We start from the raw sequence: 11,760 nt of genomic DNA, 5'->3' as shown, positions 1-11,760 counted from the left end.
CTGTATTGGTCTCTCTATCTTATGTTATGAGATGGTGGTAATCCATATTATCTAACGATAATTCCTGGCTACAATGAGTTCAGAGAGAGAACAGATGATCTGCACTTTGCTGTGTTATCTCGTGTCTCTTCATAGCTGAATTTTCACTTTCACTAAAAATAAGCTGAAGTTTCCACAGACTTGACTAATGGGCCACAAACATGAACTTCACAAGAAATCATGGATCTTCATTTATTCTAGAGAAAGTGTTCTCTTTTACATTTGAGACCTGAAATAGTGAAGTTTACTTGACGACAACTGTAGAAGAGAGCATGCTCATTTCAGACACGATATATGACAACTCAACACCTTTAGTACAAGTACAAGCAAAGTCATAAAGCCAAGTATAAGCACGTAATTTTATTAACCCATCAATGGAAGGAATTAGCATTGTCTGTTGAGGCAAAAATGCATCTAACATTAAATATATCTCAGCATAAAAGCTCTCCCCTGTTCTCTTTCTCTCTCTCTCTTTTATTCTCCTTGTTTTCAATCAATCTCTCAGGCATCACCTCATGCAGATCCCACATTACTCATAAACCCATTCTCATGAGGAACATAATATATTGGTTTGATTATAAATTATCCAATATAATATGTCATCACTTCATGACATAAAATACAGACCCATACAGAACAGTAAAAACAGTTGTGATGAAACAGTGTCTTCTGTTTTAATTCTCTTTCACAAGCACATATTTGCGGGTCTAGAGGAAAACTTTTCAAAGTGACATTTTGCAAATTTTACAGGAGAAGGAAAAAAACTTTCTCATTTCAACAATATGGATCCAAAACTCACATGTAGTGCAGAAAAAATAAGTATGGGTTCATTTTGTAAATCGTTTTCTAATCATTTTCTTCCATTCTTGTTAAACAACAAAAAGAAAAGTGTCACTTAGAATGTTTTTTTCTGATCAAAAGTGTGAGGAAAACTATTCTATTTGTTTTTGGCAGAGCCATTTGAGAAGAAAAGTATTGTAACTTACGTAAATACAATAGTTTTCTTAATTTTCTACCACAGGTAGCAATTTTTTAAAGTGGAAAAAGTACAGTATAACATGGGCTCGAATTTGTCGGGACCGGCCTCGGTAGTTCGAGGGATATCTTACATAGATATAAAGAAAAATAAACACATTAAAAAAAAAGGGATCGCAGGCACAGTTCGACTGATGCGTGATTTTGAGTCTTCTGTGTTCGACCTATCCGTGTTATACTGTATTTCAACTACTACAAATTATACTTTTTCTCAAAATGTTTTCTCAAGCTGTAACTCAGTTACTTTTAAAGCTACGGCTCTGATGTTTTAACACATGTGGCATCCCTTTGAGGAAGTTAAGGCCATTGAAAAATCTCCATTTCAGCTGACATATATCATTTAGAATAGTTTTCCTCTAGACCAGTAAGCAACGCATGAAATCAAGCACGTGTCAAAATACGTAATGAAATTGAAGAAACTGACATTTTTTTACGGTTTGGCAATTTAGACCAAAATCTTGTTATTTGGCTCATGACCTTTTATGTCCATTTAAAAATACATTTCTCTGTGGATTTTACTGAAAAAATGGTCATTAAAGAATTAAAGGCACAAAAATGTTCATTCTCAGTTTCCCCGAACCCTCAAGCTATGGAAAGAACCAAACTTTGGAGGCCATTCTCTCTCTAATTTTATCTCTGAAACCAAGCAACCCCCTACTCCTTCAATCACAAACATCTCAACTTGTATTGAAGATAAATGGGCATTTTTTTCATTGGAAGCAAGATAAATGAATGAGTTTAAGATGATACCAATAACTTCACATGCCCTAAAATTGATGAGTGCTTTATATTCCACCGCATTGTGACACATATCTGCACACACTCATACTCATCCTAACAATAGCCATGGGTCTCATGACATACCAACACCATTGGATAAATACACAAAGAATACTGCTTGAACCACTGTTCTTCATCAATAGAAGGCATAGGGGACACAATGAAGATACATTATAAAAATAAAATGTAAAAGGAAGTTATAAGGGGTGCAGTCCCCTAGCGCTAACCACTGGAGAACTGTACAGTCCCCTAGCACTGCTTGGATCTACTCGGGGACTGTGAATCCCCTAGCCTTCCGCACTGGGGGACTGCAAAGAAACAACTGAGAAATAACATTTTTATAGACTTAAGTCTAAAAACGTCGACATCTCGATCGGAATTAGCTTTTTTCCTGTTCAGAGCGATTTTATCATAAAGCATTAGTAACAGTGAGAAAAAAGTCAATAATTCTGGGCTTAGGGTGTAATGTGCTAAGAGGTTGCACATTCAAGATTTATTACGACAAACATCTCAAACTATCTTTGCAGTCCCCCAGCGCGGAACGCTAGGGGACTGCACAGTTCCCGAGTAGATCTAAGCAGCGCTAGGGGACTGCACAGTCCTCGAGTAGATCTAAGCAGCGCTAGGGGACTGCACAGTCCTCGAGTAGATCTAAGCAGCGCAAGGGGATTGTACTGTCCCCCAGTGGGTAGCGTTAGGGGACTCCCCGAACAACTTGCAATTAAAAAGTATGCTTTTGGTAGCAGACATGAAGTGACAATTTTACACATTAACAGAATAAAGAAAGGATGACTAAAATTTTGCTCTAGTGAAGAGTGAAGGCCTGGAGTCACCTATAAAATACACACATCCTCTGTATCTTTGGGTCTCTTGTTGATGCATTTGTCAAGCAACCCTTATGCAACAACAGTTCAATAAAAACAAATGTCCAAAATTGGTCATAAACATTTTTTAATTAAAGAGAATAGAAAAGACACACAAAACCAAAACAAAACAAAAAAGGGGGCTCTATGGTCAAGAGGTACCATGTTCGCCTCTCATTCAAAAGGTCCCAGGTTAGAAATCTGACAACGAAAGAAACATTTTCTTCCATTACCTCTTCTCCTGTTCTCTAGTCATGTTCTGTAATTTGCTTTGATCTCCACTCTCCCTCCCCCCATGACCTCCTCTGTGCCCCTCTTCCAATTATTCATGACTCTTTCTACTGCTACTCCTAGTTCCTCATTACTGCAGTCTTTCAACTACACCCCTGACTTTAGGGTATGTGAGATCGAACAACTAACATTCAAAGATAAGAGTACAAAATTTCAAAGGTCCTCTGTGCAAGTTATGCATGTTAAAGGTCCCTTGGTGATCCTAAAATCGATAAAAGTAGGCTTCCACCACCACCAACATAAAATTCAAAATTAATTCCGACCAAACCTGAAAATACTCTAGTCAGTTAAAAAAGAAATAGGGTACATCCAAAATCTGAATGTGGCTGCCTGAAGGCAAGGGGCCCTATGAAGAAGAAAAACGATCACGTACGTAAAAATCAGTTCCACTGCAGGAAGAAGAACAAGCAGTCGACTACCCTTATGATCTGGCAGGGGAATGCAAAGAAGAATAAAACAAAACAATCCCTCACAAAACTACACAAAGTCACAATCGGCATTGATGTTAACTGTTGTCATGAGGATACACAGTGAAAAAAGCTGTAAATGACCAAGCAAATTCATTTGGCCAGTACAAACATAATACAGAGTTCAGTTGAACTAAGACTTCAATTGCAAAACACATCATTTGTTTCACAGAAATGCGCTCACTTTCTTTGCCAATTTCAACTGACATACAACATCTATTGTTATTAGTACCAAGTAAAATGCTACACATCACCATTAAGAGTCCATTTTAAGCATAGCAAGTTCTGGATAGGAAACTTCTAGAGGCGGCAAGTCCAAACTATAAAATTTCAACTCTTCATCAAAACCTTGCTTGAGAATCTCAGCACTGTCTCCAAGTTTTTCCGCCATTTGCCTTTTCTCAGCTTGAGTAGATCCCAACTCTTGAAGAAGACTACGAACAGCCTGGCTAAGTTTCTTGTTCACACTGACAACCTCTTCCATGGACACAATATTGCCAATTATAGACTCGCTGGACCCTGGAGCTTGTGTGCTCCCCCCATTAGCGGGTGTGTTGTCTTTTTCAGGTGCACTTTTAACACTCAGTCTATTCATTACATCATCATTTTCTCGCAGTACCTCATAGATGGAATCTTCATCCATTGTCACCTGCTCAGTTGTGTCCATATTATTGATGCCATCTGTTTGTGTGGCCTGGCTGATCACCGCTGAAGTTTTTGTGTTTCTATCCATTAGTTCAAGTAGCTGGTTTTTATATTGCAACCTTGTAATTTCAGACAAGTACGCTTTGTGCTGAAGGGCCATAGATTCTTGTAACGTTGCTGATTTGGCAGACTGCATTGCCTCTAAAAGGTACTCTGGGGAATAGTTTAGATAGGACAAAATGTAGCTTCAGTCATAGGGAAAAATGGTTATGGCGTATCTTAAAAATATATAGTGAAGTCTGCTTAAACAGAGGTCTCCTAGACTGCCAGATTTTCTTTGGTTTAGTCATATTCAGTTCAGAGACAATCCTTAAATAATTGAAAAAAACAAACAAAATTGTGGTTTACTTTTTAAGGGCTACTACTACTGTTTTCAGATTAACTGTGATTGGTTTAAGCAGACTCCACTGAAGTAATAGCTGTCCAAAAGCATTATGTAAAAATCACTTGCGCTGTGGGTAAGAACTTTATTCTTTTAAAATATTCCTATGATCTAGAGGTAATGAGAGGAAAAAAAAGTCAAGGAACCAACAATAATGCTTCTCCCTTTGATCTATATTATCATAAAAGTTCACTGCATCTAAAAAACAAAATGAATGATTAAATCGTCCTATAAGAGACAGTTCCACGTATCAAGGTTTTAGCGAATTTTTCAGGAGGAACAAAAAACTGATTAATGTAGGTATGTATGAATGATCAACACACTGGAAACGATCAAGCCCTAAAAGCGTATCATATGATGCTCGAATTAGGAATTCTTGGCTTTACTGTCGGTTCCATAATAATTCATGTTGCGTCATCCAAGTTATAACAATATTGAAATCCATTCCGCACATATCAAGATGAGCTAATTTGGAAGCAAACAGCTATGATTAGTGAAACAGTTATTTGCTTTTTATAGCAATTTTTACATCGGGGAACTCAATGAATTTTATACAGAAATGAAGCCCATGATATGCGCTTTCGATTTGTGAAAAAAAAATATTCTGCACCAAAATCAAGATACACGGACCTGACTCTTATAGGACGAAAGTACAAAGTTATCGTGGGAAATTTGAAAGCTCTGACTAAGCTCATCTGCAATAACCAAACACAAGATCTCCAGGTTCGAAGGCCACCGTTTTGACTCTGCTCCCAAAACATATGTTTAAAAACAAATGAAGCTGAAAAAAAATTAATACCCTAATCTCAAATCATCACAAGGACAAAGTCTTATAATATAAGTATTTGTTTCCTTACCAGCAGCCTTGCGGTGACATGTGATTGCCTCTTCATATTTTCTATTTTTTGTCAGCATATCTGCTCTTCTGCTGAATGTGTGAGCCTGTGGAGAAATGAAAAGTTCACGAATTATCTAAAATGGACAGACAGTATCAGAAGCAAGAGAACCACATTGACAAAAATGAATTTCTGAACACAAATAATATACAGAGGAATCCTGTTTTACGAGAGGGAGGGGACCGGTGCAAAATGTCTGTTATAGCAGGATTCTCTCTCTGAGGGATCCAGTAATAAATTCAAGGGAAATAACAAAGTAGGCCTTGTTACGTTCTTAGCTATGCTTATAGCTTGACGAATAATTATAAAACGTGCTCACAAACAAACACAAGACCTCTGTGAGAATGAGTAGTAACGGAAGTTATCCTTTATTATCAAGAAGGTCACGTTACGGCCTTGAGCCGTTATAACAAAGTTGGTCAGTTAAGTCCAAGCTATTGATGTACACACATGACAGGCCTAATCTATGAGTTTGGTGTTCTGTTTAATTCTTTTTGCTATCTCCCCTGACGATGATTTTGCCCAACAGAACCTTAAGGTCTTACTTGATCAAAAATCGAATCAGGTTTCTTTCTCTAGCACTAGTTATGTTGACTGACAGCTCGGCGTTGGTGATCAGAAACAAAGGGCTCTAGGCTTACTCGCCCGCTGTGTTTTCCCCCACCCCACCACACCCTGTGGTGCATTCCGTCTGCTTGCGCACGTCACACAATAGCTCCATCCATCACATCACTGTGACCTTTTCATCCCTACATCGGAGAAGTGAGAGGCATGGTAGGCCTTAATAATCTAAACTAGGCTTACGCTGGCCTATCACGCGATGCGTTCTGCTTGTCTGCGCATGCCACACCCTCCCTACTCAGTTGCTCCGACCTTCATTGTTGACACACATGGGCTCTCCCATTCTTTGTTTCGTTAGATCACCGACACGTTTCTCAACTGGTGAGGTTTTACATTATACCTATAATTGGCCTATGCACTGTGCACAGCAGCAACAATACTAGACGCGCATGTTTGTCTGATAGCGCAATAGCAGTATTTAATTTACAAAGGTAAAGATGAGAAAAAAAACGGGGTTTTAGAATTGTGTCTATATAACAGACTTTTCGTTTTTTCCGGACTCGTTATAAGTGGACTCCACTGTAAGGGGAAAACTTGAAGACAGACAATAGCATTGTACATTACTAAATTATTTTTTATACTTTCCTTAGTTTTGTTCAAAGGGAGACAAGACTATAAAATGTTATACAACCCAGTACTATTCAACACAATACTGTCAAAATTTCAACACGTTAAGTATTGATGAAAACCATCTTGATGTAAGACAGGCAGCAACCAAAATGGCCTTAGAAAGAGTAAAGGCTTAGACAATTAATTTATACAGTGAACCTAGCACCCAATATGTTGACTGGCCCAACCTTCAAGTTCTATGCATCATCTATACTGAAAGTACAAACACAACCGTTTTACATTAATAACATATGTCCTAAACACACCAAGCTACAAAGCTGCATTTGAAACAAAAACTGGTTTTACTTTCATGCCCCTTTCCATGTTCTCCCAGCAACTGTAGCTATTTTTCAAGGCAGACCTTTCTCTTTTTCCTGAAGCCAAGGTGTAGGACTTGCCCAAACTACATTTACATTGAAAAATAAACAGATGGTACAGTAGTCTTTGCCAAAACAGATGCTGAGTGAAAGTATAATATTCTGCTTCAGTATCATTCGTGTCCCATAAGGATTCCTCATGATATAATTTACAATTTTGAAGGACATATTAGTTTTCTTCAGTGAAGGCTTTATTCTTCAAAGCTTGCAAGCACTGATATAGACAGGAGGGGCAAGAAGAAAAGAAAACTCAACAAAGGTATATATCATGGGTCTAGAGGAAAACTATTCTACATGACATTTTGCAAATTTTACAGGAAAAGGTAAAAATTTTTTCGTTTCAACAGAATGGAATTCTAGGATCCAAAACCCACATGTAGTGCAGAAAAAACAAACACAGGCTCATTTTGTAAATCATTTTCTAATCTATTTCTTCTATTCTTGTTAAATCAAACAAAATGTCACTTGAATACTTTTAAAAATGAATAATAGTGAGAGGAAAACTATTCTAAAGCAGTACTAAGAACAGTTTTGTTTTTGGCAGAGCCATTTGAGAAGAAAAGTACAGTATTCTAACTTATACACTAACAATAGTTTTCTTCATTTTCTACCATCAGTAGCACTTTTTAAAAGTGTCTTAACTGCCATATATTCATATTGAGTAAAGGCACTATTTGTGGCCATTTCTCACTTAATTTGCTCCAAAAGTTAAAAAAATAGAGACAACTAAAAAATGTTTGGCCCGCAAACTTGCACATCATCTGGCAAATAGATGTATAATGGTCTAGAGCATTCTCGGCTATATTGCCAAGAGGGATGCTCATTCAATAGTCTGGGTAAAACCAAATAGACAACTTGTCGACCTCATTACACAGAAACTAAGTGACGAATTGTCCTGATTTTTTGCATGTGACTCTGATTTCCCAAAAAACTAAAAAATCTTGATTTTCGTGCATATGCGACAAATATAAAGAGGCGTTTTCTATATAATCATTCGTATTTAATTACAGTCTGCGCAGGGATTTTTTATTAGACCAAGAACTTTAGTTAAGTGTTAGCTTTTTTGTTTGTTTATATATCTATTTTTTAAAAAACTGACTGCATGCGCCGCAAGACTGAGTTGTTTCCAGTCCAATGGTTAGTGGGTGACAGTAGGTTTATTTTGATTGACTCATAGTGATATACAATGAGTATAATTTCTTTAATCTTCCGTCATTGAGATCGCATGCCTTTCAATTTGCTGGCGCTTTTGAATTAATCACCATGGTTAGATTACTTAACTCATTCGCAAAGCCGAGCCGTGGGGGGCGGCGCGGCTAAAGTGCCGTCAGTACGCTAAGCCGCCCCCGGCGGCTCGAGAACCGACGTTCAATTTTAGCTTGGTTTCTATTCCAATCCACATATCCATGTTAAAATAAAGGTCATAATATAGAGTTGACTTCCGGGTCAAGCGTTTCCACCGAAAATCGGAAGTTTTGATTCAGTTTTGAAACACGATTTCGAAGTTTATGCGACATTGTTTTATCGCGAAGCCCAAATTATAGCCCAGACACCAGTCTTAGTTCTTTTACACAACACAATGTATCATTATTTTGCTCACTAAAGAGGTGTAGAACTCTTCTTTATAATATTGATACTACTGGACTCAAATTGCCAGTGCACTGAAATTGAGAAATCAATATTTTTGAGTGCTAGATCTAGGCCTAAATCTAAATAGTCAAAATATTTTTTTCTCCTCAAAATCACTACTTTTGGGTGAATTTACTCAAAAAGTACCCCCCAAGACATGTATAGGTTTATTCCAAATGCAATTCTGAATAATTCCATATAAGATACGAGTATTTTTTTCTGCTTGGGATCCTTTTTTCAAAATTATTATAAAAATTTTTTTTTTCAATATTGGAGGTTATGATCCAAATGTACAAATATTATGGAATGTATGTAAATAACTGCCCCTTTTTTGGTTCTAAATCTAAAAATGACAAAAACGTCATTAAATTGATCCTTAAATCAAAACTAGCAAACCTATTTTGATAGTTCTTCATCAATGAATGAACTTCCGGTATGAGAGACCAGTTTTCAGCAATCGCCGGGAAGTAATTTGATGTCGAAGTCGTCGTAAAGGAATGTGCCAGAGCCGGTGTCAGCGAGCGGCTCACCAGTTCCGACCACGAGCCGCTGGGAGCGGCTTGTCGGAGATAAACAGTTAAAGGGCCAAACTTAAAGGGGTGGGGGGATTCGGTAAGTTTTTTTAAACGCAGGAATATTATGACAATTACCCGAACACAATTAGGCCTGATGTAATATAAAATTGAAATAAAAACATCAAGTATTAATTCAATATCTAAAACGTTGGGAAATGAATTATTTAAAAGGTCAAAATTTCTGTAAAGCTGATAAAGTAAAAGGAGGGGTATTGTCGCAGTATTGGATCTGGAGGGGTATTGTTGCAGTATTGGATCTATCTTGCATAGACTGCTGCAACGATATTTTTTGTAGGTTTTAGGGTGTGTTATTGACTATATACATAATTCAAAACTGTCGCACATATCGTCTTTACAAAATATTGCTATGTTTATTTTTACAAACTTTGAATATGGGAAACGACGATTCATGATATATGCGCACAGGCCTTTCAGTATATTGCTGCACCGCTGATAAATGTGAAACTGTTTTTGGTATTTTTGTACTTTCACTTCCGTCTCATACTCAGGTTTTGTAAAGCCCTTTAGCCTTTAGTTCATTTTTATCCATTTTACACTGACATTGACTTTTTGTTCGTTGTGTGCAAATAAATAGTGATTGAAATTTTTGGTGGTTTTTATTTTCTCAGACTGGATGAGAATAGTACTCATTTTATTCTCACCCGTGGTGAAAATAACAATATATTATTCTCACCCCGGGTGAGAATAAAATGGATATTATTATTCCCACCACGGGTGAGAATAACGACAGCCTCGTAGCCATTTTTATAGGTCTAGAAGCACTCCCGTTTCGCGTCACATCCACTACCGGAAGTCAGCTCCTTCACCACTTTAGTGCAAATCGGATATACGAATAAGGTCAGTTTTTAAAAAATTAAGGCTTAGTTTTAGGACTTTTTTTTGATAATGCAAGTTTTTGTAGTCATTATGGGGTTTCAGGGGTCTCCCCCAGATGTGCGAGTAAGTATAATAGCTGCGCAGTAGGGCGGGTAGAGGGGGGTTACCGAAATAATGTGCCATAACACCTAAACGAACCATTTGCGATGTTTTCAATGCCAAAATCGCGTTCAGGGCCCTAAAAAACCCTTGAAGAGCTACAAAATAATGAGACGGGAGGGTTTCTATTATAATATCTAGATCTAGATCTAGGCCTAATTGTTGAAGACAGAAAAAGACAGTCAGTGACTCAGTTGTTTTGTGAAGTGGTGACGGCGACAATGATCATCATTCCATGAATTCTGGCGTAAAACGTGAACGATTGGACTTGGATGTGAAAAGAGAACAAAATGAGGAATAGTATAGACGGAGGACTTCTGTAACGAGCGACCACTATGAGAAAGAGCAGAATTGAGGGCTAGGGGTAGAGGTAGATCTAGCTAGGGGTAGGGGTAGGGGTAGGGGTAGGGTTAGGCCTCTTCTTCATTGTTTGTGTTTGATGGGGTGGTCGCTCGTTACGGTTGAAGTCCTGTATTAGACCGGGGCTATAGATCTAGAAATCTAGATCTATTCTACATATTTACCAAATTAAGTGGAGACTCCATGGGCGCCTCGACTAGAGGTCGGGTATCAATTTTAGGGGGGATAAGGTCCGTCATGTTAACTCTGTGGTCTGGTACGTTTCACAAGTTTTGTGGTTGTGATAAGTCGAGAATCCCAGGACAGTCTCTCCCTTCGCCTTTGTACTTTGTTTGTAAACACAAGGCTTGCCAGTCACCGTTTCCGGTTGCCAGACAATGTTTTTTTATGGGTGAGTTTTGTGTTAAAAATGAAAATTAAATACACGTACATTTTTTTACGCACCCACACACTCACACACACACACACACACACACACACACACACACACACATACACACACACACACAGAGAGAGAGAGAGAGAGAGAGAGAGAGAGAGAGAGAGAGAGAGAGAGAGAGAGAGATTGAGCGATACATAGAGAGAAATAGGGAGACAATTAGGGTACATGTAAACAAAATAGGTGATGTAGAAAAATAAACAATAAAAAAAAACAGAGAGAGGGAGAAATTGAGATAAAAAGTTCCGTAAGGAGAGAGAGAGAGAGAGAGAGAGAGAGAGAGAGAGAGAGAGAGAGAGAGAGAGAGAGAGAGAGAGAGAGAGAGAGAGAGAGCACAAACAAACTTTTACAGAGAGAGAAATATGGTGACAGATCAGACAGATAAAAGCACAAAGAGGAGAGAGACACTCAGACATCTATATATCTATATATGAATCAAATCACATCAAATCAAATCGGTGCAATTGTCAATTAATCTAACAACAATGACAAGTACATTTTAGTTTTAGTACCTTAATCTATATATCTAGTTATCACACACACACACACACACACACACACACACACACACACACACACACACACAAACACACGGACGCACGTGCGCGGGCGTTGGGTTCCCACATGGGGTTAATTCTGTTAAAGTGCTTGTTGGTGTGTAAGTGTCCTGTGCGGGCTCTGCAGATCAATGTCTGA

The 11,760-nt window shown here is 38.0% G+C and overlaps 1 protein-coding gene across 1 annotated transcript; it reads right to left on the bottom strand.

The window, feature by feature from the left end:
• Window positions 1–3,297: 3,297 nt before the first annotated feature.
• On the bottom strand, window positions 3,298–10,992 carry LOC101857860 (nuclear receptor-binding factor 2). Its single transcript, XM_005092654.3, has 3 exons — window positions 10,790–10,992; window positions 5,420–5,504; window positions 3,298–4,333 (listed from the first exon to the last, which is right to left on the bottom strand). The coding sequence occupies exons 1-3, from the start codon at window positions 10,862–10,864 to the stop codon at window positions 3,732–3,734; spliced, it is 762 nt and encodes a 253-aa protein (XP_005092711.1). The 5' UTR covers window positions 10,865–10,992; the 3' UTR covers window positions 3,298–3,731.
• Between the last annotated feature and the right edge of the window lie 768 nt (window positions 10,993–11,760).

The sequence above is a fragment of the Aplysia californica genome, unplaced genomic scaffold (genome assembly GCF_000002075.1).
Source record: "Aplysia californica isolate F4 #8 unplaced genomic scaffold, AplCal3.0 scaffold00050, whole genome shotgun sequence".
Lineage (NCBI taxonomy): Eukaryota > Metazoa > Mollusca > Gastropoda > Aplysiida > Aplysiidae > Aplysia > Aplysia californica.
This window is presented reverse-complemented; position numbering and strand designations above follow the sequence as displayed.